Genomic DNA, 27,628 nt, shown 5'->3' with positions numbered 1-27,628 from the left:
ATATTTTTTTTAGCCAAAATTACTAAGTTCTATTTCACAGAAAACTGGGGAGAACAATTGTAAATGTCCATTTTACACAGGTATGTTAGCAGGCCAGCAAGGCTTCCATTACACCATCTACCCCTGTGTCTATTTTACACCCTTTTAAAGTTGCAAAAATGAACATATTCACTGACATGACCCAAAGATAGAGCTTCTGTATGGCATTTAAAAATAAGCAAAAATACAGAAAAAATTAGAACTCTGCTTAGTAATCTGTGTTTCAGTATTCTCTAATAAATTACTAAGTTATTCAACAATTCTTTAAAAAGATTTATTATTTTAGGGAGAGAGAAAGCAGGTGGAGGGGCAGAGGGAGAGGGAGAGAAAGTCCCAAGCAGACTCTGTGCTGAGCACAGAGCCCCATACGGGGTTTGATCTCAAGACCCTGAGATCATGACCTGAGCTGAAACTAAGAGTTGGTTGCTCATCCAGCTTCGCCACCCAAGTGCCCTGTATCCAACAAGTTTTTAAGTAATATCTGTCCAAGGTTTATGTTACCTAATATTAAAAGATAAACTGAAGCATATTATAAATTTTTTTTGACTTGACTTACATATATTTTGAAGTGATTACACGGCAAGTTTAGTTAACATCCATCATCTCATATAGATACAAAAAAAAAAAAGTTGTTTTCTTTGTGATGAGAACTTCAAGGATTTACTCTCTTAAGAACTTTCAAATATATCCTACAACAGTGCTAACTATAGTCATCATGTTGTAATTTACACCCCCAGTACTTATTTATCAGAAGTATGTACCTTTTGACTACCTTCACCTAATTCCTCCTCACCTTTCCACCTCTGGTAATCACAAATCTGATCTCTTATCTGTTCTCTCTTTTTCGATTCTACATACATATAAATTAGGTCACACAGTATCTGTTTTTCTCTGTCTGACTTTCACGTAGCATAATGCCTTCAAGGTCCATCCAGGTTGTCACAAATGACAGAATTTCCTTCTTTTTATGGCTGCATAATAGTCCATTGTGTATATATCCCACTTTTTCTTTATCTGTTTATCTGTCAATGGACATTTAGGCTGTTTGCCTGTCTTACCAATTTTAAGTCATGCTGCAATGAATATGGGCATATATCTCTTCTTCATAGAGATTTTGTTTCATATGCATATTACAGATTTTAAGAAGGGGGTGCCTGGGTGGCTCAGTCGGTTAAGTGTCTGCCTTCAGCTCAGGTCATGATCTCAGAGTCCTGGGATCGAGCCCCGCGATGGGCTCCCTGCTCAGTGGGGAGTCTGCTTCTCCCTCTCTGCTTGTGCTCTCTCTCACTGTCTCTGTCTCTCTTTCAAATAAATAAATAAAATCTTTAAAAATAATAATAAAAATAAAAATTTTATGAGTTTATTTGAGCAAAATTTGATTTGAATCAGGCACTGACAAATAGAAATGGTTAGGGGAGCTACGGGAAAGACTTACAGAGAAGAGATGGAATCAAAGCAAGGAAATTATTTGATTGGCTATAGCTTAAGCAGTTGCCGTATATGGGAAAGCTTAGTTGGCTGTTTGTGATTGGTTGTTCATTGGTTTTGATTGCTTGACCTTAAGGGATTTACAGGTGCTGGTTTGGTTTGCTTATGTAGGCTGCTAAGGCTTTAGAGCCACCTTAGTCTTTTTTTTTTTTTTTAATTTTTTTTAATTTATTCATGAGAGAGAGAGAGAGAGAAAGAGAGAGAGAGAGGCAGAGGGAGAAGCAGGATCCCAAGGAGCAGGGAGCCTGATGCGGGACTCGATCCCAGGACCCTGGAATCATGACCTGAGCTGAAGGCAGACGCTTAACCATCTGAGCCACCCAGGCGCCCAGAGCCACCTTAGTCTAACGGCTTCCTTGTTTAATTAATTTAACACTAAAGATCCTGGAAATTATCTTCACACTGACATATTACAAAACACAATTAGTATTGATATAAAAAGTTTCATAGAATAATGATTTGTTACAAGTTTATATTTTTAAAAAAATCTTAAACATTATACAGGAGTAATCTTATTTTATTTGATCAGTAAACCTAAGTCTAGGAAAAATAAACTCAAGTAGAATAAAATGTATGTTTATATTATAGTTAACATGGAGATTCAGATAAGACATAACTATTTTCGTTAAGCCAAAATTATTAAACTAATAGTAATTTCCAAACACATTAACTATGTGAATTTGAATTCTTAAAACATTTCTGAGTTAGTTATAATTTCAGTCACTGGTCAAGAATAAAGACAGAAATACTAAAACCAGTCCAGATTTCAAGGAGCTATTCTCCTTGCTTGTGGGCATGAATGTCTTAATTGATCTTAGCTCTAAAATGGGCAAATAAGCAAGCAGAAAAAAGGAGAAAAAAAAAAAAGGCTAATAAACCCAGTCCTCTATGGTCTCTTACCAAAAAAGAATAAATCTCTATAGCCCATTAATTAATTTATATAGAAGACCAAGTAGTCAGACCATAAAACCAAATTCCTAAGCATTGCCTCCACTAATGGAGAATAATTCATCCATTAATGGAACAAAACAAAACAAGTAGAGAGGAAAATTAAAATTAGAGAAACAGAACCAGCAAAGTTCTGTTGCCACTTGGCATTCAGCTCTGGGAGCCAATAATAGACCGTCCTGGGCTCAAGGCAACTGTGGAGCATTCTCTTTCTGACATAGGCAGCTAATCTTTAGCAGATGAACCTGTTGGGCAACTTGGTAGAAAACCTTCCTAACTGTTAAAAAATAATTTTTAAAAGATACATCATAACTTTCTCACTAATAGAAAATGAGTGTGTGTTAAAGATTTTATTTAACTCATTAATTAATGATGAGAATGCAAAGTTGTTTTGTCCTCTTCAAAGGAGAACCCACAGAGGAGACTTGTGTTAATGGACCATCAGGAGTGCGGACATGGCTTTGTCACCACTGGGAGAGGGAAGTCACTTGCAAGTCACTGGACAGATTTTGCATTTCTATAGACAAGAATAATTTGCATTCCTATCAATTTTCAACAGCTAATAGAGTTGTAAAATAGCTCAAAGACAACCAAAGGCATAAACCCCCATAGAAGCAGATAACCCTGAAGGGTGTGTGTGCTGAACATCTCCCAGGTGTCCCATGGAGACACCCAGTAATCTTTTGTTCCATTTCAAAATATTTCACAATTTTCTCCTCCAGCCTTGATTCTACAACTAACTCTTTTATTTACTTTATCATGTATCTATTTCTCCCTCCATCAACCATCTTATTTTGTTATTCATTTTTAAGTTGCAGATACCAATCCATGTCATTGTATAAGGAGCTTCCTTGATTAATCGAGGGAATTCTATTGCATATATTTTCTAATGTGTAATTCATAAGTAATTCATGTAATTCATAAGATAAGTAAATATGCTTACTCTTAATAATAACATTGCTCCTTTTCTCTCATCACTGTATTTCAGGCCAGGAATATTTGTCACACCAGTCTGAATGTGTGCTCTCTGTCATGGCACTCATTAGCGTGGGACTCCTGGGAGAGCTTGTCTCTTGTAGGTTCTGGGGCTGGGCGGTGTCAGTGAACCTTTCATCTTCTAGATTCCTTATCCAATATCTACAAGTCAGATTGTTTGTTTTGCCTTCTTTATATTTTTTCTTTTTTTAGACTTTTATTTTGGGGGTTGAGTTTCCTTATACACAACCGTTTCTCTCCCTCAGCCTAGGGAGAGATGTCCCTGGGCTGTCAAGCTTCTGGTTGGCTTAACTGTTTGAACTTCTTCTACTCAGACTTAACAGGGGTTATTGATTTTGTATGATTTTCTCTTTTTGAGTGATAGTAACAGATTAATTATATTCATATGTTCATATATATGAACAATGAGACATGAAGCCACCAGAGGCTGTGAGAATTAGAGTGACTCAATCTAACGCGTGTTTCCACAGTGTGGCCCTGGCTGTGTGTTGAGGATTGACTGAAGTCTCCAGGATTTTAGCAGGGAGATGATTTAAGTGGCTTTGACAGTGACCCACATGAGATGCTGACATGTCACAAGTGGAGTTGATGAGAAGTGGTCAGATTCTAGATACATCTGCAAGGTTGAGTTGATAGGATGAGTTGATGGATCGGATGTGGGGTACGAGAAAATAATGAAGAGAATGATGATGAAAATGCTTTTGACCTGAGCAGGAGTGGAATTGCCACTAAATCAGTGAGGCTGTGGAAGGAGTGGGTTTGGGAGAGAAGATTGGTAGTGTAATTGTTTTATTGTGATAAAATACATACAACATAGCATTTGCCATTTTAATCATTTTTTAAGTGTACCGTTCAGTGTCAGTGTTCACTGTTATGCAATCATCCTCACTATCTCTTTCCAAAACATTTTCTTCATTCCAGAATAAAACTTGGAACTCATTAAGCAACAACTCCCCATCCCCCACCCCACCGCTGGCCCCTGGGAGTCTGTTCTATTTTCTGTCTCTGTGAATTTACCTATTCTAGATATTTTATATAAGTAGAGTCATACAATATTTGCCTTGTATGTCTGGCTTTTTTCACTTAGCACACTGTTTTCAGAGTCATCCATGTTGTCATATGTATTAGAGCTAATTCATTACTTTTTATGGCTGAATAATAATACTGTATTGCATGTAAACGGCAGATTAATCATAGCCATTCATCTATTGGGCACGTAGGCAGTTTCCACCCTTTGACTCTTGTGAATAATGCTGTGCCGACAATTCTCACACAAGTATCTGAGTCCCTGTTTTCAGTCCTTTTTGGTAAATACCTTGGAGTAAGTGTTTTGACTGTATGGTAATTCTGGGCTTAACTTTTTGAGGAACCACCAAACTGTTTTCCATAATAGCAGCATCATACTTAAAAATCAACACTTGTGATTTTTCACATTTTTGATTGTAGCCAACCTAGCAGGTATGAAGGGGTATCTCACTGAGGTTTTGTTTTGGATTTCCCTATTTAGTGATGTTGAACATCTTCTCATGTGCTCATTGTCCATTTGCTTTTCTTCTTTGGAAGAAATGTCTATTCAAGTTATTTGCCCATTTTTTAAAAAGATTTATTTATTTATTTTAGAGAGAAAGGGAGAGAGCGAGAGCACAAGTAGGAGGGGCAGAGAGGGAGAGGGAGAAACTCCCAAGCAGACTCTATGCTGAGTGCAGAGCCTGATGTGGGGTTCACTCGCAGGATCCTGAGATCACGACCTGAGTCAAAATCAAGAGTCAGATGCTTACCAGACTGAGTCCCCCAACCACCCTGCCCATTTTTAAAATGAGTTGTTTGTCTTCTTGTCGTTGTTGAGTTGTAGGAGTTCTTTATGTATTCTGGATATTAAACCCTTCTCAGATATATGATTGGCAGATATTTTGTCCTATTCTGTGGATTATCTTTTTCATTCTCTTGATAGTATTTTCTTTTTTTTTTTTTAAAGATTTTATTTATTTATTTGACAGAGAGAGAGCGAGAGCAGGAACACAAGCAGGGGGAGTGGGAGAGGGAGAAGCAGGCTTCCCGCTGAGCAGGGAGCCGGATGTGGGACTCGATCCCAGGACCCTGGGATCATGACCTGAGCCGAAGGCAGACGCTTAACGACTGAGCCACCCAGGCACCTTGATAGTATTTTCTGATGCATCAAAGTTTTTAATTTTGATGCATTCCAATTTATTTATTTATTTTTATTTTTGCCCTATTTAAGGAACTATTGCCAAATCCAGGGTCATGAAGATTTTCCCTTATGTTTTCTTCTGAGAGTTCTATAGCTTTAGCTCTTAAATTTAGGTCTTTGATCCACTTTGAGTAAATCTTTGTATGCGGTGTAAAGTAGAGGTCCAGCATTGTTTTTGTCTGTGGCTATCTTGTTCTCCCAGCACCATTTGTTGAAGAGACTATTCTTTACACATGAATGGTCTGTGTACCCACCCTGGTCAAAAATCAGTTGACCTTAGATGTGAAAGTTTATTTCTGGGCTTTCAGCTCTGTATTCATATCTGTTCTTCTCTTATCTGTGTTCGTATCTGTTCTTATGCCAATACCATACAGTGTTGATTACTGTAATTTTATAGTAAGTTTTGTAATTGGGAAGCATCAGACCAGCTTTGTGTTTCCTTTTCCAGATTATTTTGGCTATTTTGGGTTTTGTTGGAATTCCATATGAATTTTGGGATGTGTTTTTCCATTTCTACAAAACTCACCATTGGGATTTTGATAGAGATTGCATTAAAGGTGCTTTAGACAGTCTTGTTATCTTATAATACTAAGTTTTCCAGTGCATAAACACAGGATGTCTTTCCATGTATTTAAGTCCTTTCAAATTTCTTTCATCGATTTTTTTTTTTTTTTAATTTTCAGTGTATGGTGTTTGCGTCTCTTTTATTAACTATTTCCAAGTATTTTATTCTTTGGGACACTAATATAAATGAAATTATTTCTTAATTTCCTTTTCTGATCATTATTCATGTATAGAAATACGACTGATTTTTGCACACTGATTTTTGTATCCTGTGACTTTGCTGGATTCATTTATGAGTTCTAACAGTTTTTCTGTGTTCTCTAGAGTTTTCTGTATATAAGATCATCTCATTTATGAGTAGAGATAGGTTTACTTCTTTTCCAGTTTGGGTGTCTTTTATTTCATTTTTCTTGCCTAATTGCCTGACTGGAATAGTATCTCAGTTTTGGACAAGTTGAATTCAAGACCCTTATTAGACCTCCAGATGGCCCTCCTTAATGTAGTCAGTAGTCTGGGTATCAGGAAATAGATCTGAGTATCAGGAAATAGGTCTGTGCTAGAGATACAAAATTGGGGATTGTGAGCATGTGGGCTGATTTATAAAGCCATGAGGCTGTGTGAAAGATCACCTGGAGAGGGGGTGCAGGTAAAGAAGGGCAAAGCCATGGAGAGGTAGCCCAGCATTGGAGAAGTCAGGAGATTTCCTTTTCCCTTCCCCTACCTTCCGTGGGTTACTTTCCCCAGATTACACTCCACTGGCATCTTTTGTAGATGTCGTGGAAGGAGTGCCTCTTGGACTTTATTTGGGCCTGGTCACATCACTGCATAGCTTTCATTCAAGAATAACATTGAAGATCGTGATTAGGTTCCCCCAGAATCTCCCTGCATAGCTTTCATTCAAGGATAACATCGAAGATCGTGATAGGCTCCCCCAGAATCTCCCTGCATAGCTTTCATTCAAGGATAACCTCGAAGATCGTGATTAGGTTCCTCCAGAATCTCCCTTGGTGATTAGAGACTCCTACATAAAGGTCTTGTCTCCACAGACTGAGCCCACAAAGCTATGCTGTAGTTGTTCGCTTTGTATCCAAAACAGATGAGAGCTAACAATAGACTATTCTGGAGGGACAACTGACAAGAGTTCAGCGATCATCCTGACTTAGCGCATCTGACACTTCTTTGAGTTCTTCCTTTGAATATCTTTTTGATTCATATTACCTCTTCATTCTCATTCCTCTACTTTCCTCAAATATACCCATACAGTACACAGGCCCCTTCTACTCCACCATGCATGTCGACATAGGGTCCTTTGAATGCCTTTTGTTCCTTCTCATTTATTCACATGACCTTTCAAGACACAGTAAGTGTGTGATGGTTAGTTCATGGTTATACTACACAGTGGTTGCATTCAGTGTATCATCTCAGTTACAAAAATGTATGGATAATGTGAGTCCATTTTATTTTAATTATATATATACATACACTCCCATGGAAAGAACATTTGGCAGAATATATACCAAATTATTAAACAGTAGTCTTTTCTGGCTGGTAGAATTATAAGGGAATTTATATTTCTAATGACATATTTCCAAAGCATTTAATATATATGTTTTTATGCCATCAACATGTACCTATATAAGTAAAAATGGTATTTAAAAACTTATTTAAAAAAAAAAAGAAACTTTACAGTTCCAATTAATAGCAGATGCTAACCCATGAAGAACCAGTCCCGTTATTTGAGCCTCTGTGTGCAAGAGGTTAAAGCATTTGAGGGACCCAGGCACCAGGAGCACGAGTAGTATTGTGTATGTGTGACTGAAGCAGGGCTAGAGTCGCCTAGAAACCTTAGAAAAATGGCTCTTCAGCCTGCAAAAAATGCCTTCTTACCCTCTTCTTCCTTGCAAGTCCCTAAGCAGAATGGCACATTTAGAGGTCCGCTAGCTAACTAGGAGAATAGACTTCTGGAGGGAAGCTTTTTTGTCCACCCCCCCACCGCCCCCCGCCACACACACTCCTCTACCTCATGTTCTGGAATTATTTTGGATTGGTTTGGGGATAGTATCTGAGTTTGTATCTCTCGGGCTGTTTTTTTTTTTTTCTTTTTTTTTCCAGGAATTTAAAGTTTTTTTACTTTGATATATGCTTAAATGTTTATTTTTTAAGTGATGTAACTTTTCAAAAAATGTATTAAAGTTAATTTCTGTGGGAAAAAATGTTTTTTATACTTCTGACTGTTTTTTGTTCCTTCTCTTTTGAAATCTCTAGCCAACAAGAACATTAGTCATGACAAGCATGCCATCTGAGTAAGTACTCATTGTTTTGATAACTTTCTACTCAATGTAAAATTTTAGATTTTTCTTTCATATACTGTGATGCTGCGCTTTTAAGGCAGTTTGTAGCTTTGCACTATGTTGCTGTTACTCTATAAAATTGATGTTGGAGTTAGAAGAACACTGGAAATAAAAAAAGGTGGTTAAAAGACTATGAACAGTTTAGCGCTGAAGACTTTGTTTACATAGCATTAAGAGGTATTGTAGTATTTTGCTGTTCCTCTTGCTTGCTTCGTATTTACTGTCTCTGTGTGTCCACCACTTACACCCCATGGAAGTTCAATAAATGGAGCATCACTGGCTGAATCCCTCAAAGTTCTTAAAGAAACACTTTGCTGGGAAGCTCTCTACAACTCTATTAAACCCTCTATCTACACATTTTGGGAAAGAGTTAAGAGCTTGCTGGCATGCTCTTATCATCTTCCTTAAACATTTAACACAATATATAGCACATCCAACAAAAATACAGCACCATATTCTTTGTAACAGATTTTTGAGTTCCTGTTTAAAGGGGAAAACCATGTGTTTTGTTTTGTTTTTTTTTAGTATCAATCATACATTTTAAGGTTTTAAGGTATTCGTCAAAACATTGGGACATTTCAGTGAAAAATAGCCTGCAGAAAATTGCATGCTTATAATACTTTCTGTCGTAGGATCCTTTTCCTACCCATGGCATATGAAATCGAAAGGACTGATACTTCAAACACTACATTAGCTAGTGAAAAAGGAGCACTCTCACAATTTGTGTTAATCTCTTACGAAATATACTGAACATTCTAAATCATCTAATATGGAAGTGAAAATTGAGGATGGTGGGTGTGATATTTTTTTAAAATATATATTTTTGCCCCCAATCTAAAACACATTAGTAAATAGTTATTTTCTCCATCCAAGTTTTAAAAATCAAACTTTTTATTTAAGCCGTATTCTCTTTTTATTATTTTTCTCTCCCCACTCCCAACATATACTTCTTGTCTGACACTAAGAACAAGACCTAGACGTTCCGATGCCACATTGATTAGCTGTGTCTCAAAGAGACACTTGTTGTTGATTAACACATCCAACAAATAGCAGGCAGCTGCCAGACTTGAAATAAGGAAAATCATTGATACATGGAAATGCAGGGTTCTGGAGAGCGTATGGTTTAGAGCTGTTCACTTCCTTATGCTTTTGTTTTCTTTATGTTTCCCCCAAATTTAATATTTTCCATCACCCCAATATGCACAGATTCTCTGGTTGAAGTGGTGATGGGGCCCACGTCTTGCCCCAGTCGTCTTTTTTTGCCCTAGGGATCTCTAAGAATTTGAAGTGTGGTACAGTGCTGCCCTTTCATTTCACTTGTAAAGAAATAGGTCTTGAGATTGACATGCCCAAGATGGTAGAGATAAAACTAGGAAGGACTGTGAAGTCCATGGGGCATTTTTAGAGGTGGCCGTCGCAGTGGCAAGAACAGCCTCTTTCTCTTCATAATAATTTTTGGAGAGGAGAGAAATTTATCTCTTAACTCATTGGGTACGTCATAGTGTGGCTTAGAAAGCCCTTCATGTCCTTTGTATTTCATGGGGGATTTCCCAAACTTGGAGGGAGAGGGAAATGCAACGTGTCAGAGCCAAGGGCTTTTTAGTAAGGTGATTGTAAAGGGAAGAGAGGGAAAATGGTGAGCAATTTGTTGAGGAAGTTGGGAAGAATATATATTTCTTAAAAGGTACTTAAGGCACTAATGGAATGACAGACCGGAAGACAAACGATGATGGGCTTTGTAGAAATAAGGAGCCTCTGCCAAATTTGCCCTAAGGTTTGATCTGATAATGTAATGAACAGGGCCCTTTTCCCCCTCTTACTAGAATAAACTGTATGTGTGAATTCAAAAATGTTATATTTCAAATAAAATAAGCAAGTGATAAGCTTGGTCCTGAATGTGTGCAGGTTGGTTCAGACCTGTCTGAGAAGTAATGGTGGTGGGAAGAGCTAGGACCATTTCTGATGCTTGCTGTGTTCCCGCCCATGGGCATCTGGCGAAGTCACTTAAGCCTGGGGCAGCTTCGTCAGCCATTAAAATAGACAGTTGGAGCGGAGAACTGAAGTTTTTTTATTTCCCCAAATTTTATGTCATTGATTGTAAAGAAATTAAAATGTGAGCTCCATAGCTGAGATCAATGTAGATTTTTAGCTTTCTAGATTTTTTTTTTAATTATTCAGTGTAATCACCTTGATGTTCATATGCAGGAAGCATTGTCATTTTGTTGATTTTCCCCCTCCTATTTAACAGAAAGCAGAGCATCATCATCCAGGTGGTGCATAAGTTGAAGGGCTTTTCATTTGCCCGGGAAGTGTGTGGCACTACTTCTCACGTGCTCACCGGGAGTCCTCTGCGCACCCTGAACGTGCTGCTGGGAATTGCGCGTGGCTGCTGGATTCTCTCCTATGAATGGGTAAGCCGCTGTGTAAGCAGATGTTGCAAATACGTATATGAAAACAGACGGTGTTTCTATAGCTGTGGTCATTCTGAGGCGGTGACACTAGAGCACTAGATCCGCATTCGTGTGGATTTGCACACTTCCCTGTGAGCAGAGAATCCCGTCTGTTCTCTCCTTGAACTCTTCTCCCTTTGGCCCAGCACCTCCAGCCACTGCTGATCCCTTGGGAACGGGAGTGTGGTGAGGACCGAAAGCAGGAGAGTGGCCTTCTGGATGCAGACCTCAGCCCCTGGCAGAAATAAGATTAGAACAGGCTTGGAATGAAAACACAAAATGCGTGTTCTCACAGTCAAATGAACTTTCTTCTGTGTTTGACCAAGAAATAATGTGACCTATGTTAGTGATGGTTTAAAAAGCCAAAAGAATTCAGTGATTGTTTTTACAGATGGATTTACTTAGGATGAAACATGTTCATTTAATCCCATTTGGATATGTTTTATCTTACACATATCTATCTGTAACATAACTTGCCCTTATTTCTGTGCATTAAAGGTAGTTTTTTTAAAAAATCATTGTTTTCATTATTCATAGTAATTGAGATTGTTAGTTACTCTTTCTATTTTTACTTTGATCCTCAACCTGTGGTCCCTCCAAAGCAATGCTATCTGATGAGAGTACTGTCATTTCTTACTTGTGTTGCTATATTGAATATGCTACATATCCACCCTCCTTCCTCCTCCCCCTAAGAATATATTATATTAATACTGTGTTAATTTAAGCCAGTAGAATTATAATACACAAACAAACTACAGATGTATTTTTAAGAACTGCTGTGGTCTTTTTCATGTCATGACTTAACCCCGCAGCGCTCTGGTATAAGATGTTTGTGACATTAGTGCTTAAAGTCATGAAGTGGAAAAGTTTGAAATTCCCCCCCAAAAGTACTATTTGCATTGGTGGCAATTGGGGACTACCTTACCTAATTATATATTTGTACTGATCCCCATTTATTTGTAAGAAATATCATTTATACCTCCAGGTTCCATGAATGAATACCCTGTCTTCCTTTTCTCCAATTCACAATGTTTCTGTGTCTTTATCAGTCAGCTCTTCCTTCCCTCATGTCTCAGAGGAAAAAATGTTCTTTATCTTTTATGAGGATATACATCTGTGCTTGATTCTGTACCCAATCTATTCTTCTGGGACTTTGAGCAGAGAGGTCAGACATGAGAATCAGTATTTACTGTTGCCATGTGTAAAGACCAACTCCCTTGATGCCTCCGTGTTTCTGCTCGGTGTACTGCCAATATTCTCCCACTAATCATACATAGAAACAGAGCCAGATGCAAATTTAGCATATGGTAACTATATGTGGGATTAACCACTACACATGAGAAAGGCAGGAAGTGAAACCTGTTATTTAGTGAACTTCCAGTGCTCAGGCAGAACCTGGACCACTTGGTCACATGAGTGAATGAATGAAGTACAACTGCAATAAGGTAGGAAAATGAAATAAAAGACATTTAGGTTAGAGAGGAAGAAATGGTATTGTTTCTATTCATAGACACCATGATTGTCCATGTAGACAATCACAAGAAATCTACAAAAAAGCTCTTAGAACAAATTGCCAAGATACAAGGATGTAATAATACAGGGTTGACATTGAAATACTCAAGTGTAAATCTGACATAAAAATATGTGCAGGATCTGTATGCTGAAAACTATAAAATACTGGTTAAAAAAATTAAAGAACTAATAAATGGAGAGACATACTATGTTCATGGATTAGAAGACTCAGTATAGTTAAAATGTCACTCCTCCTTAAAACAATCTATAGATTTAATACATTCCCAATTAAAATCTCAGGAGTATTCTTTGAAGATACAGATAAGCTGATTCTAAACTATATACATATTCATGTATATGTAGATATGTATATAAATATACAGATATATGTATATTCTAAGCTATATACATATACATACATGTACATATAGACATACATACATACATATATACATGTATGTACACACACACACATATATATGTAGAAAGAGAGGGAGAGAGAGAGGAACTAGCATAGTTAAAACAATTTTGAAAGAGAAGAATAAAGTTGGAGGACTAACATGATCTGATTTTTAAAGCATCCTTTAAAGCCTCTATAATCAAGGCAATTCAGTGTCTGGGAAGACAGATAATGAAACAGAATGGAGAGTTCAGAAATAGACCCACAAATATGGCCCAATGGTTTTTGACCAAGAACCAAAGGCAATTAAGTGGAGGAAAGTAAGTCTTTTCAGTAAAAGGTGCTGGACATCTGCAGACCAAAACTGGACCTGTGCCTCACACCATATACAAAGATTACCTCAGAATGGATCAGACTAAAATGTAGAATATAAAATGCTTAAAAGTACATAGGATATGACCCAGGTTTAGGTGGAGCGTTCTCTTTTTAAAATGTTATTTATTTGAGAGAGAGAGAGAGAGAACATGATCAGGGGGAGTGGCAGTGGGACAGGGAGAAGCACACTCCCTGTGGAGCACAGAGCCCGATGCAGAGCTCGATCCCAGGACACTGAGATCATGACCTGAGCTGAAGGCAGATGCTTAACTGACTGTGCCTCCCAGGTGTTCCTAGAGTTCTTAGATACAACATGTAAAGCATGATGTATAAAAGGAAAAATGATAAATGACACTTCATCAAGTGTAAAAACTTATACTCTATGAAGAACATTGTAAGGAAGCCAGTAGAAAACATTTGCACATCTCATCTGACAAAAGACTTAAATGCAAAATATATAAATAAGAAACAACCCAAACAAAAAAATAGCCAAAAGCATTTTTTTGAACACTCTACCAAAGATATGCGATGAAAAGATGATCAACATCGTTAGAGAAATACAATTTACAACCACAGTGAGATACCACCACATATTTAACAGAATGGCTAAATTACAAAGTCCATCGACAGTCCTCTAGAAAAGATGCAGAGGACCATACACCACTGGTGAGGGTGGAAGGTGGTACAGCCATTCCAAAGAATAGTTGGGAAATTTCATGTGATGTTAAATGTATACTCACCATGTCACTCAGCAACCCTGCTGCCAGGTGTTTGCCCTAGAGAAATGAAAGCTCACGCTCAGACAAAAAACCTGTATATGAATATCATGAACATTTGTAGCAACTTTGCTTATAATCACCAAAACCTGACAACAACACAAATGTCCCTCATAGGGTAAAGGGATAAATAAACTTCCATACTGTGGAATACCGCTCAGTAATAAAAGACAACTGTGATAAGGGCCCCTGGGTGGCTCAGTCTGTTAAGTGTCCCACTCTGGTTACTGCTCAGGTCCTAATCTCAGGGTCATGAGATCGAGCCCCACGTTGGGCTCTGCACTCAGCGTGGAGCCCGCTTAGGCTTCTTTCCCTCTTTTTCTTCCTCCCCGTCTTCCCCTCACCCCACTTGGCACTCTTTCCCTCTCTCTCCCTCTCTCTCTCAAGTAAATAAATAAAATCTTATTAAAAAAAAAAAAAGACAACCATAATTCTTGCCACAACTTGGATGAATCTCTTGCATTGTGGAGTCCCTCCCTGCTGGTGAACCAGCTGACCGGAGGATGGGATGGTCCCCTTCTCCCTTTACAGGGCTGCCCAGGCTCCACTCCCCCTGGCTGCACCCCCTTCTCCCATGGAACCCCTGGCCTCCAGGTGTCAGGCTGCTGGAGTTCCCAGACAGCTCCTATGAAGTCAGCACTCCAGGTCCAGTCCTCAAGGCAGTGACTGCTACAGTGAGGGTGGGATCCCGAAGGCAGGACCAGTATGTTTGAGGAATAATAAGAAGGCTCGGTTAGGGCTCACCAAGAGAAAAAGTAGGCGATGAGATGAGAGAGCCAATGTTTGGATAATCTTCCTGTGTCATGATGAACTATCAGGAAGTTTCTGTCCAGGGAGTGAGATGCTCTGAGCTGTGTTGCTCAGAGGATGGTGGTTGCTGCATGGAGAGCTCACTGTGGGGAAGAAGGAGGAGCATCAGGGAACCTGCTGGCAGACTGTTTCCTTCGTTGTCCAGTGAGAGAAAACCACAGCTGGGACTGGGTAGCGAGACTCCCTGATTTGGACAGTACCGTGAGGCTGGAGTTGGGTGGCTTTACCATGGATAGGCTGCAGGGTGTGAGGGGAAGGAGTTAGTGGATGGTGCCGGCGCTATTGACTTGAACAGCCGTAAAAAAGTTGTTACCAAGATGGTTTAACAAAGATCCTTTATGAGGGGCACCTGGGTGGCTCAGTCGTTAAGCATCTGCCTTCGGCTCAGGTCATGGTCCCAGGGTCCTGGGATTGAGCCCTGCATCAGGCTCCCTGCTCCGCGGGAAGCCTGCTTCTCCCTCTCCCTCTCCCGCTGCTTGTGATCCTGCTCTCACTGTGTCTCTCTCTGTCAAATAAATAAATAAAATCTTTAAAAAAAAAAAAAAGATCCTTTATGATTTAAGAGGAATACATTTGGGTGGGCTGCCATTTCGTTTTGTGCACCAAGACCAACATCATGAACCTGTAAGGGAAACCAATGCCAAGACAAGATGTGGTCGAGACGGCACGTCCCCTGCCGGCACCAGGGGTGCCCGGACCATGAATCTGGCACAGGGGACCCTGCCAGTTTAGTGCAATGGCCTCTGCTCTCTCTGGCCCCCACAGCTGGGTACCAAGTGGTGGTAGCCCCAGGAGGCCACATGTCACCCCTGGATCCTTGCCAGATACTCAGCCAACGCAGCCAGAAGCAGTTCTCTTAACTAAGCCCAGGTGGCACCACCTTGACTAATGTCTTCTTCTGAGGAGTCCATGGTACTGTATTCGTTTCCTGTGGCTGCTGTAACAAAGTGCCACAGATTTATTAGCTTAAAAGTAGCACAAATTTATTCTCTTACAGTTTTTGGAGGTCAGGAATCCAAAATAGGTTTCACGGGGCTCAAGCCCAGGTGTTGTCAGGGCCACATTCCTTCCAGAATCTCTAGGGCAGAGTCTGTTTCTTGCCTTTTCCAGCTTTAAAGGCCACCTGCATTCCTTGGCTTGTGGCCCCTGGCAGCAGTCACATCCTTGTGACTTCTCTTGTCACACCCCTGATTTCTTGCCTCTGTCTTTCACTTATAAGGACCCTTGTGTTCTCATGGGGCCAACCTAGATACCCCGGATAGCTGCCTATCTCAAGGTCCCTGACTTCATTGCATCTGCAATGTCCCCTTCACCGTGGAAGGTAACATATTCGCAGATTCTGAGGTTCAGCTGTGGACAGCTTCTAGGGGGTTCATCATTCTGCAATCCCACAAGTACAAATATATTAATTCCATAAGTGCTATATTATCTACTTCACTGGACTCCAGGTTGATAACTTTTAATCAGTATGAATTCTGTAAGGATGAGCTTCAGGAAAGCTTAGAAAGATGCAGAGGGTAGGTGGCTATGTGAAGAGGCAGAGCTTGGAGTGATGTATCTACAAGCCAAAGAACACCAAGGATTTCCAGCAGCCAAGGGAATCTTGGACCAGAATCTCCCTTAGAGTGTCCAGAAGGAACCAGCTCTGCCAATATGTTTATTTAGGACTTCTTGTCTTCAGAACTGGCTTTGTGGATTATAAATAAGAAGAAAGACAGTTGAGAAATAGAGAACATTAAGAAAAAAAATAAAGAAATGCCTACAAAAAGTATAAAATACTTTGCCTTGGATCTCTAACTATTTTGAAGCTGTTCATGTTCCTTCATGCTTACTGGGTGATGGTGGTGGGGAGCTAAGCTAGCCTGGAGAGGGAAGACCAGCTATGTGGACCTCTAAGACAAGAGCAAAGACAGGACTGAAACAGCTGTAAGAATGCTGAACCCTGAGAGCCTTCCTCAAGGTTTTTACACTAGCAAGATGGTGCATGAAAGCAATCAGTTAATATTTTTAAATAATACATTGAATATACCAGTATAGTGATTTTAAATAGTGGTAAAGCAGCTGCTTGAAAATTTAATATTATTTTTCCCATACTAAACCACTGATTAAGCTAGTTTCTTCTATAAGATATGACTTCTGACAGGGTCATATATTTGATCTTGGCTTCTACTAGGAAGACCAAAATCAACAAATAGTTATTCAGAGAGAATAGGAATGAAAAGGATATTACTATTTAAATAACTACTCTGAAAATGCACCTCCATACACATATGTAAATACATACATGTATGCTCTGTTTGGAGGTCCCCATGTATTTCTATCATATTATCATCATCATTTACAATGTCCAGATTGGCAGTACATTTACATCAAGGTTATTTTGAAATAGAAGATTCACAAAAGTATAACAGAAGATCCAGGCTTCTGATGTTTTAACAGTTAGTACGATGATAACATGAAGCAACAGGAAAAATAATTAAGTACAGGAGAGTTCAATGCCGAGCTCCATGGCTGGTCCCAGATCCAGAGATTTCACAGGCTGGAAGTTAACCTCCATCCCCACATACAATGGGAATAGACTCCGTTCAGCTGCTTGGGTGCTGAGAACGGTATGCCTCACTGAGCCACGGTTCCCTGTCTGACACGGAGCTGAGGACCATGCGTCCTTCACAGGATTGTGTGAAAGCTAAGTGTTAAACATGCACCGTGCTCACATCAGTGACTAGCAGGAAGTAAGAACTTAATAAATGTTTGCTTTACAACAGAAATGACAATGTATCAATTTCCCCAAAGGGCTATGAGAATCACTGTCTACTGTCATCAGTTTTGTCCACAGAATGCATTAACGGTACAATTTAAAAAAGATACTTTTTCTCTGGACGAGTGAGAACTTTGCCATGGGCAGTCCATTCTGTCCTCACAAGTCCTGAGGAATGACCAGGAAGGCTCATGAGTACGGCAGGCACGTAGGAGAAGAGAGTCAGTGGGGTCTGACAGGGGAACCCCCAGTGAGGACGAGAGGGAAACATGGTGGGGTCTGGGTGGGCAATGGGAAGTACGCCCGCTTTCATTCTTTGAGGGACCTAGGAAGAGTACCCCTTGGGTATCTGGAGGTAATTCAGTATATTGGAAACCCCACTTCTGTAAAAGCCGCCGTAGTACCGGTTTTCATATATTTTAACCTTCTCCAAAACCGTCAGAGTAGTGTTGCTGCAAGTGATCACTCTCAGATTTTAAGAGTGATAGTTTTGGCGTTAGTATCTTTCTGTGAAAGCAGCTACGGGCATTGCTTTACCAGTGATGCCTAAACATCTCATTACTCGTGAGAAGTACCAATTCCTGGGAAATTGAAAAGGACCAGATCTACTGCGGTGTAAAGTGCCTGTTTGTGTACTCGTGATGTACTTGTGATGTCTGCCAAATGTTTTCTCTCACTGGTGTTGCATGTTTATTGATTTTAATAGATTATTGCTGACTTGCACTCTTAAGAAAAAAAAAGTTTAGAAATGAACCGAATCTCTTTCCCTGTTTATCTCACTTAAATAAGACAAAGATAATTTCTTCTTGCATGGCCTCCCTCCTTTAATTTTCTAAAAAATGCAATTGCATAAACATGATAAGCTTTTTTTTTTAATCTCTACGTCCAATATGGGGCTCGAACTCATGCGAGATAAACTCTTTTGAGAGAGAATAGCTGCCATTGTCATTTATAAAGCCAAGCGACATAATGTCTAAAGCTCAATACACAATTTAATGTTCATCTGCAACTTGTGTATGCCTTTAGATATGAATTCCTCAGGATGCAATTTCTTTTAGGGCCAAGATTTGAAGTGTCCATATGATACACTTCAAGGACCACTTTGTCTTTGTGTAAAGGAATGACTCTCCCTCTCTCTCTCTCTCTCTGTGGTCCCCCTCCTTTTTCCTTGTCCCCAATGCAATTTGGGGGATTCTTAAAATATTCCTTTTGGCTAGCTGTATAAGCTTGCCTCCAAGAAAAACATTACTGAGAATGTTTTTATTTCAGGGTTTGTGTGGTATTCTCTGGAAATTGCTTGTAAAGGAGGCTTCTAGCAGTTCTTCAAAATTAGATGGTTGTATGTGGCCCAGTTAGTCATATCAAAAAAATTATGGTGATTTTATAACAAAATTCAGTTTGAATTTTTATTTAAAAAAAATTTATTCTGAAAACTATGTTGGCAATTTGTACGTGTTTACAGTGGTTCCTACTTTCATTGTTAACCTTGCTCTTTTCAGCAGAGAGTAACTTGTGTTTTTCCTGCTTTGTGACTGAATTGTCTGGCAGATACAGAGAAATAGAAAACTGTCGGGAGTTGCTCTGTTTCCTATTCATGGGAGACAGGAAGTAACACAACAGAAAAATAAAGAAATTGATTTGACCAAAGGATCCCTGTAGACCAAAGCTTTTTTGTTATATTGTGTTTAAGCATAGTGCTGTTTGGATTCTTTAGAGACCCTATCTTCTAACTTTCACCTATTTGGTGTTTCCTCCATTCTCCTCTGACTTATCTACAATTCTCCTTTACCTTTATACTGCTTTGTGTTCAGTGAAAGCTAGTGAAATGCCCTGTGACTGAGGCTTCTTCCTTCTGGCTCCTGTTACATAAAGCTCCTTCTCTGCTTCAAAGACACCACATAGCAGTGAGGAGTGATTCAGCCTATATTCAGGTCAACACACATTGATTCTGAACAGCTTAGGAATAAGGATTGATAGAGAGTCTGAGAGCTAAATTAGTTGTAAATGCAAATATGGAGTTTGGTCAGTTCCACAGCCAAATTTCAAGACACTTTAACTGTTAACAAAAGAACAAAAAAACACTTTATAATCAAGTGTCTCATAAATCAAAGAATGATGTCATAATGAGTTAATTTTCTTGAAATGATGGCATACAATTGGCTTTCTCACACTGGATTCGGTAAGTGGTGAGTCTGATTTAACTGGTGTGAACATAGAATCAAATGTCAGAGTTAGAACAGAGTAGTTCATGCAGCCTGGATCTCTCGTTGGCTAGTGAAGAAGGCTAAGTTGCTCTCCTAGAATTATGACCAGTGGCAGAACAGGACCCGGAGTCTTGGATTATCACTAGTGTTCTAGTCCATCATGCTGTCTACCCAAGACTAAAGAGAATCATCTTGAAAACCATTCTCTCTCTCTCTCTCTTTTTTTTTTTTGACCTTAACTTCTGAGCACATTCTAAGAATAATGTTTAAGCAAAGTATGCTTGGTGTGCCACATTTATAACTAGGGTTTTTGAGCTGTTTGCTTAAGTTCTGTCTAGCAAATGTTTGTTGGCTGCAGCCGTGTGCTAGGCACTTATAATACCAAGCTGACTAAGGTCTCTTGTTTGTTTCTTTGAATCCACATCGACTTGATTCCGAAGTCCTTCTTACTGTGCCACAGATAATTATACCCTGATAAAGTACTTCCACTTTAAAAAATGTTTTCGTCCCACTGTCTCATTGAGTCCTTAAGGACAGAACATTTTTGCAATAGTGTTTAGCGCACAGATTTTGCACTTGTGTTTAGTGATGGAGATACTAGAAAAAATAACCTGTCTGACTTGAATGCAGGTCTTTGAAACAGTCTTGATAAAGGCATTGTCCTAAGGCAGTGATCATAAATAGTCATCTCAAAGTACACCTGATTTATAAACTGTCATTATTAAAATAATGGATTCCGTTTGTGGAGAAACATGTAGTCTATAGTGTGTTGCTCCTTTCACTGAGGTAGTTACTGAACAGTGCCCACGCTCTTCCTCTGCAGAACCTCGGGCAAGCTGCAGTAGAACCTCCCTTGGTACCCCAGGACATAGGTGGTCCCACTCAGATCCTCCATCCTCTCTGCCATCCCTTTGGTTCATCCTGGCCATTCCTCGGGTATGGTTTTTCCACACTGGAGGCACTGTGCTTTCCTAGTTCCATGGGAACTCATGTGGAGGACAGATAGGAGAAAGAGATTGCCCTGTAAAATCGAGGGCTTTGCAGTTGCCCTTCGTGAGAACATTTGAGAAGATAGATTTGTGAACAGGACTTGATCATCATCTAGGATGACTAGTTATGGAGTTTAAAGGAGAGCTGTTTTTGTGTATGAGAAGTCTGTGAAGTCACGCTAGACACAACCATGGACTGTAACATGAATGAGATTCCATTGTCATTTTGGGAATTCATATCTTTACATCAATAATTTGTTCTTTAATTTTGTAAAGAGGCCAGATAGAATCTAATTAATACGCCTGGCAAAGAAAGCAAGTGCATGGGTCTTGAAGCTGAGACTTTGCATGGGAAAGAAAGCCCTGAGGCACTGTGAGTGAGGAGGAGTAGAAGGATAGGTGTTTGGAGAGGCTGACAGTGACCAGGGCACGCGGAGATCATGCTCAGGAGTATGGGAAGCCACTGGAGTATTTGGACTAGAGAGAGACAGACTTTGATCTCTCTGGCTTCTGTGTAAAGAAAGGACCGCAGGAAGGTAAGAGTAAGCAGAGTGACCAGAAGAAGGCAGTTAAGATTATCGAGGTCAGAAATTATAATGGCCATGACTAGCATAGTGGCAGATAGGTGGAGAGAAGAGATCAGACTGGTGTATTTTTTAGGAAGATGTAACAGGATTTGGTAACGCATAGCATGTTATCAATAGAGAAGTCAAGATGGCTCCTCCCTAAATTTTTTACTTGAGCACCTGAGGGTACATGGTGGTGGCATTTACTGAGGCAGGGAATACCGGGAGAGAAAAATGTTTGCAGGTTTGGGGTAAAATAAAAAATTCTGATCTATACATATTGGGTGTGAGATTCCTATTAGACATTCAGGCAGAGCTATCACATATCACATTAAGCGTGTGTGCGTGTGTGTGCACGTGCGTGCGTGCGCATGTGTTCAGAGCAAAGGTTAGGACTATAAATATGCCTTTGGGAACCATTTATGCACAGATGGAACTTAAAGCCATGGTACCTAGGAGATGAGTGTACAAGGAGGAGAGAAGCCAAGTTTAACACTGAGCCCTGCTGTGCCAACATTTAAAAGTGAAGAAAGAGGAGGAGGATCAAACAAGGGAGACCAAGAAGGATCAGGCGGTGATGAGGTGGAGCAGCAGGTGAATGGGATACTCTGTTAGAGGAGGGACTGTCTCAGAAAGGAGAGTGTGTTTGATCACGTGGAACACCACTGAAGGATGAATACAATGAAGGCAGAGAAACAGCCTTGGATTCGACTAGATGGTTGCTCTCAGTAGTTTGGAAACAGCAAGTGAAGAAGTAGAAACCGCACAGCTACTTCTAGACCTCTTGCTGTGACTGAATCAGAGACATCGGTCTTGGTAGCTGGATGGGGCAATATAAAAGATGATTCAAGCTTTGTAAGATGGCCAGTTGAAAAACGATATTCCTAGTGCTTGACAGTTTGATTTTATCCCAATGAGTTGGGTGTGTGTTTGTGGAGCACCTGGACCTGTTGGCTTAGCAGGAAAGAAGAAACTAGATTGAGGTTATGTATGTGTATTATGTGTATTAAAGCAAAGGTGCCATATTTGGCAAACAATTTAAATGGATGAGGCTGCAAATCAGCAAATCAAGAGATTTGACTTTAGTACTTATTGCCCCCCCTCCCCCATCCCTCTCAAAATTCTGGTCTTCAAGGACCACACTGTTTTTATTTTGTTTAACTTGGTGCATCTGATGCCAGTTTTCAGTTTTTTTAAACCTCGAATGATCTCCTTCTCGTCTTATGACTGAGGACTCTAGGACCTCCCCTTGGTCAATGTGGAGTCGTGTCACAAATTCAAAGCTCATTTTTAGAAAAATTCCAGCTGTACCTACAGGTGCATCTTTGATATATCACTTCCTCAACTTTCCATTGAATTCCTCAGTTGTCACTTGTGCTCAATCTGACACCCAGTGAAACCGTTCTCATTTGCAGTAACAACACAAAATGTTCCACTTAACTTTAGGTTCTCATCAGAAAAATGCAACCATGGTTCATTCTCTGGGACTTTTTGAACATCCGTCATTTACACATCATTTTAGGCATCTATCAGTAATGCTGGGGACATTGTTAGCTGTCCATTCTTTCAGGTTGCTAAGCTCTATACCCAAGTTAAAATAAGTTGCTAAAGAATAGCACACTTGAACTCTTGTCTGCCTAAGTACCTCTGTGAATTAGGCTTTAGTGATAATACTAGGTTTTGAGGAGCGCTGATGTAAGAAATAACAGGATTTTAGACAACTGTCATATCTTCTTCAAAACTATAGTTGACACCATTGTACATTTTGCTACCTGATACTTTTTATGTATAATCCACACAATACATTTCTCCTTAAATTCATTGCCCTGGAATGTTCTCTACAGGAAATTTTTTAGGCTTTTCTTTACCAGAGAATGAGAAATATGTAACTAAAAGTGGTTTTATCAACTAAAATAGCAGCTCGCCTTAGGTGCATGATGGATCTATTTCTTAGTTCTTTGGAGTTGGTTTTTCTTCTCACCACTGGAGAGTACATAGAGAAACACCTTCAGTACATAGAAAAACACCTCTCCACCAAATTTTGTTTTATATAATTCCTTCAAGATTTTATTTTTAGGTAATCTCTACACCCAACGTGGGCCTCAAACTCACAACCTTGGGATCGAGAGTCACATGCTCTACCAACTGAGCTAGCCAAGCGCCCCCCTTATATAATTCTCTTTTATTTTGGTTTTGTTAGATAATAACAAAACAAGAAAGAATAGTATACAAATACTTAATGTTATTCACAATTTTTTAGTTGAGGTATAACTGACATATAACATTTTTTTAGTTTCAGACATACAACATAACAATTCAAGATTTGTATATGTTATGAAACTATCACCACAATAAGTCTACCTAATACCCGTCACCATACACAGTTGTAAAAATTTTTTTTCTTGTGATGAGAACTTTAAGACCTGCTCTTTTCGTGATTAATTTTAGCATGAATTATTTATTTTGTAGCTGGAAGTTTGTACAGTTTGACCTTCAAGTATTTCTGATCTGCCATGTACACTTTATTGTAGTAGAACATTTGTTTCAATTGTTAAATTGTAAACAGTAATTTTAGTATTAAAACTTACTTAGAGATAGCCACACCCTCCTTGGCACAAGGGACTAGGGCAAAATAAAGAAAGTTTCAAACAGAAAAGCAGAAACTCTTTAACAGACCCTGGTTATTGAGCAATGACAAGCTCTTTGAGGGTGGAGACCATGCCTATCATTTCTCACCTGGTCCAGGACCCAGGATGGAACTGGAATACAGCACTTACTTGTGGAAGGAATAAGTGTGCAGATACATGACTAAACATACTTACTTCTTTAAGAAACCTCAGAATTTGTTTTTGCTCCTGATGAGCTAAAAATGTCGTATAAAAACATTGTGCATCATTATATATTATGAAGGTATCCATGTAGTTCATGATTTTCTTGTTAAAACTCATTGAAAATAAGATGACCTGATGCTCATTTAAGAAAAAATCTTTTTAACTCAAATTTACAGAAAGAATAAGAAACAGTGATTGCTCTGAGTAGCCATAATATTAATATTTGGCTTATTGTCTATGATGGTAATAATAATTCCTACTGTGTTTTCATACAGTGAAGCGATGTTTCTGATGTTTGTTTTAGTTACATTGGAATGTGTTATATTTATTTCTTTGTTTTCATTTTGATAAGAAAAGTACGAACTTGTGTTATTTATAAAGATGTTTGGACTTCACATGTCAGTGTGCTGGTGAAATGCTGGGTCACCCTGGTCTTTGCTTAGCAATATGTAAAAAGTAGCTAATAGTGGGCCGTTAAGCTCTAAAATCCAAGAATAATCCATTTTCATTTTTTCTGGCTGAAAAGATTAGGTAAACTACAAGCAGCATAAATCTCACATAAATGCCCATATACTATATAGCTAAACGTTTTAATAAGAATATTTGAGCATATATCAATGTACGACATCCTTTTCCTCTTACCATCTGGTATTTAGTCTCTGTCAGTTAATATCTCTTAAAAAGGAAAAAGAGTTCTTAACTACTTATTTTTAGTACTTTATTGCTTATTTTATCTGTCTTGGTTAAATAGGTTGTATTAAGGTTTTGGTTTCCTGCCACTTTTTTTTGAGACAGCCAGAACAGTGCTTTTTAAACACTTAATCACATATGAATCCCCTGGAGATCTTATTAAATGCAGACTGTGGTTCACAAGTAGGTCTTGGTCCTACACTTTCTTCACTGGCTACCAGTTCCCAGTTCCCAGATGATGTACAGGTTGCTGGCCCTATGACCATGTGCTGAGTTGGAAGGTTCTAGAGACCAGCCAGCCATATGTGGAGGGTGGGATAGGGCTGCTTCCAGAGGATGGTAATCACACAGAAGATGTAAGGAGGGGGCCATCCTGGCATCCTGGCCATCCTAGGCTCTCTCAGCTTGTTAGTACAAGACTCCTTTGTGTCCTCTGTGGCCACGGAGACTTGAATAGTTTCAGTAAGTCGCTATGGTCACAGTGCTTGAAGATGAGTGAGTTTTGAATTTGAATTCAGCCTTTCCTCAATTCATAGCATGTATTCTTTCTGGCATCTGCTTCTAGAGATAGCCTAGAGAATGTTTGTATCTTCTGCCACCTTAAACGTGGATATCTTTATTCTGTGGCTGCACACCACTTTATGTGTTTTTGAAAGGTTACGGGATAAGACTGTGAGTTTTAATGTTAACCTTGCCACTCACTGGCCGTGTGACCAGTAAGGCAGTTAAACTCGCTAAGCCTCAGTTTCTTATCTGTAAAACAATTGAAAGGTCATCTAAATAAAGCGCTCAGTAAGCACTCAATATCACTTACTGTTGACACTCTCGTGCCTAGCCGTCATTCATATCATAACTCGGATGGACCTTGAAAATATTATGCTAAGAGAAAGAAAGCAGACACAAAAGGTTGCATATTGTCTGATTCCTCGCCCACAGTTTATGTGGAATAGGCAAGTCCACAGAGACAGCCGGCTGATTAGCAGTTGCCAGGGGTGGAGGGGAGCAGGGGGAATGAAGGGTAGTTACTTGGCGGGTATGGGGTACACTCCCGGCGTGATTAAGATGTTTTGAAACGAGAAAGAAGTGGTGGCACACGGGCGCCTGGGTGGCTCAGATGGTTAAGCGTCTGCCTTCGGCTCGGGTCATGGTCCCAGGGTCCTGGGATCGAGTCCCGCGTCGGGCTCTCTGCTCCTTGGGAGCCTGCTTCTCCCTCTGCCTCTCTCTCTCTCTCTGTCTCTCATGAATAAATAAATAAAATCTTAAAAAAAAAAAAAAAAGTGGTGGCACACACGGTGAATATACCAAATGCCACTGAGCTGGACACTTTAACGTGGTTACTTGTACATTACGAGAATTTCACCTCAATTTTTAAAAATCATCTATGGAAAATTGCCTCGTTGAGAGAGGCATTACATCTATGGAATGGGTTTGTATTTTAAAATAACTTTATGGAATCATATAAAGCATTTCCTGATGTTCTGAGATGTGTTGGAAATGCAGAGGAATGGCTTATTTTGGAACAAATATTATGGCCTTGAAACTTTGCCAGTCAAAGTCAGTCTTTTCAGAAGACCAGACCTCCTCAGTTTTCTGGCTCCAAAGTGTTCAGGACATAAGCCCCCTATCCTCTGTTCTTTAGTTATTAAAAACCATACCATCGATAGCCCCAACTCTTTAATCCTGAAATGTAACCTAGAAATAGCCTCATTGCCACTACTGTATCATTAGCTACATGGTCCTTTTGTCATTTATGATGACGTGTCATGTTTTCATGTGACAGAAAGGTTAACTAACTGGCCTCTTGTCACAGGGCCACAGCGAGACGGAGGTTGGTTTAACCCAGTTGCCTGGATTCTGTGGCGTTAACCAGTATCCCATAGTGTGTAGTTGTGCAAAAAACACAAATATTATTCTCCCGGTAGGAAAAGTCTAAACAGTGTACATAGTAGCGAATTCTCTTAAGGTGGTGTTGTTTGAGCAAATTAACCGCTCTTATAACTGAGACAAAGAATTTATAAAATCTGATGAGAAAAATATTTGTACTGTTTTCTTTTTTAGCTTAAAATAACAAAAAAATTAAGTAATTACTATTATCGTTCCTCTTCTATAAGAAAGAAGAGATTTGCAGATCCTGAGTGTATGTTTTTATACCTCCATAAACTCTTACAACTAAGTTTTCTGCCATGGTTGGTGGGGGCAAGGATGGGTAGAACAATCTCTTCTCAGTGATTAAAGTAGAGAATGAAGTATACTTTTGAGCTATTTGAAAGTAACTAGATTCCCACAGGTTAAACCTGAGGCATAAGTTTCTGACTGTCAGATTTGATTTTTTTTTTTTTTTTAAGATTTTATGTATTTGCGAGAGAGAGAATGAGAGACAGAGAACATGAGATGGGGGAGGGTCAGAGGGAGAAGCAGACTCCCTGCCGAGCAGGGAGCCCAATGCGGGACTCGATCCAGGGACTCCAGGATCACGACCTGAGCCGAAGGCAGTCGCTTAACCAACTGAGCCACCCAGGCGCCCTGTCAGATTTGATTTTAATCAGCAGATACATTGAACAACATGAAGTCTTTTGTACACAAAGAGTATTGTTGTTTCCCACAAAGAAGGAAATTAAGGTGAATGTTAAGAGAAATTAATTTGATTGGTTCTGGTTTAGAAAGTGACGTTT

At 39.4% G+C, this 27,628-nt stretch overlaps 1 protein-coding gene across 3 annotated transcripts in view; it reads left to right on the top strand.

Annotated features, from left to right (window-relative positions):
- Window positions 1-27,628, top strand: part of MCPH1 (microcephalin 1) — a 266,528-nt gene that overhangs the window by 103,506 nt on the left and 135,394 nt on the right. For all 3 annotated transcript variants that reach the window (XM_064585715.1, XM_045879585.3, XM_064585716.1), the window contains exons 10-11: window positions 8,510-8,547; window positions 10,844-11,006. In XM_064585715.1, coding sequence (XP_064441785.1) covers window positions 8,510-8,547; window positions 10,844-11,006 — 201 coding nt within the window. The remainder of the gene's footprint in view (window positions 1-8,509; window positions 8,548-10,843; window positions 11,007-27,628) is intronic.

The sequence above is a fragment of the Mirounga angustirostris genome, unplaced genomic scaffold (assembly GCF_029215605.1).
Source record: "Mirounga angustirostris isolate CCGP_5_RB_7025 unplaced genomic scaffold, mMirAng1.0.hap1 SCAF_2, whole genome shotgun sequence".
In the NCBI taxonomy this organism is placed as follows: domain Eukaryota; kingdom Metazoa; phylum Chordata; class Mammalia; order Carnivora; family Phocidae; genus Mirounga; species Mirounga angustirostris.
The sequence above is the reverse complement of the archived record's forward strand: the minus strand, read 5'-3'. Positions and strand labels throughout refer to the sequence as shown.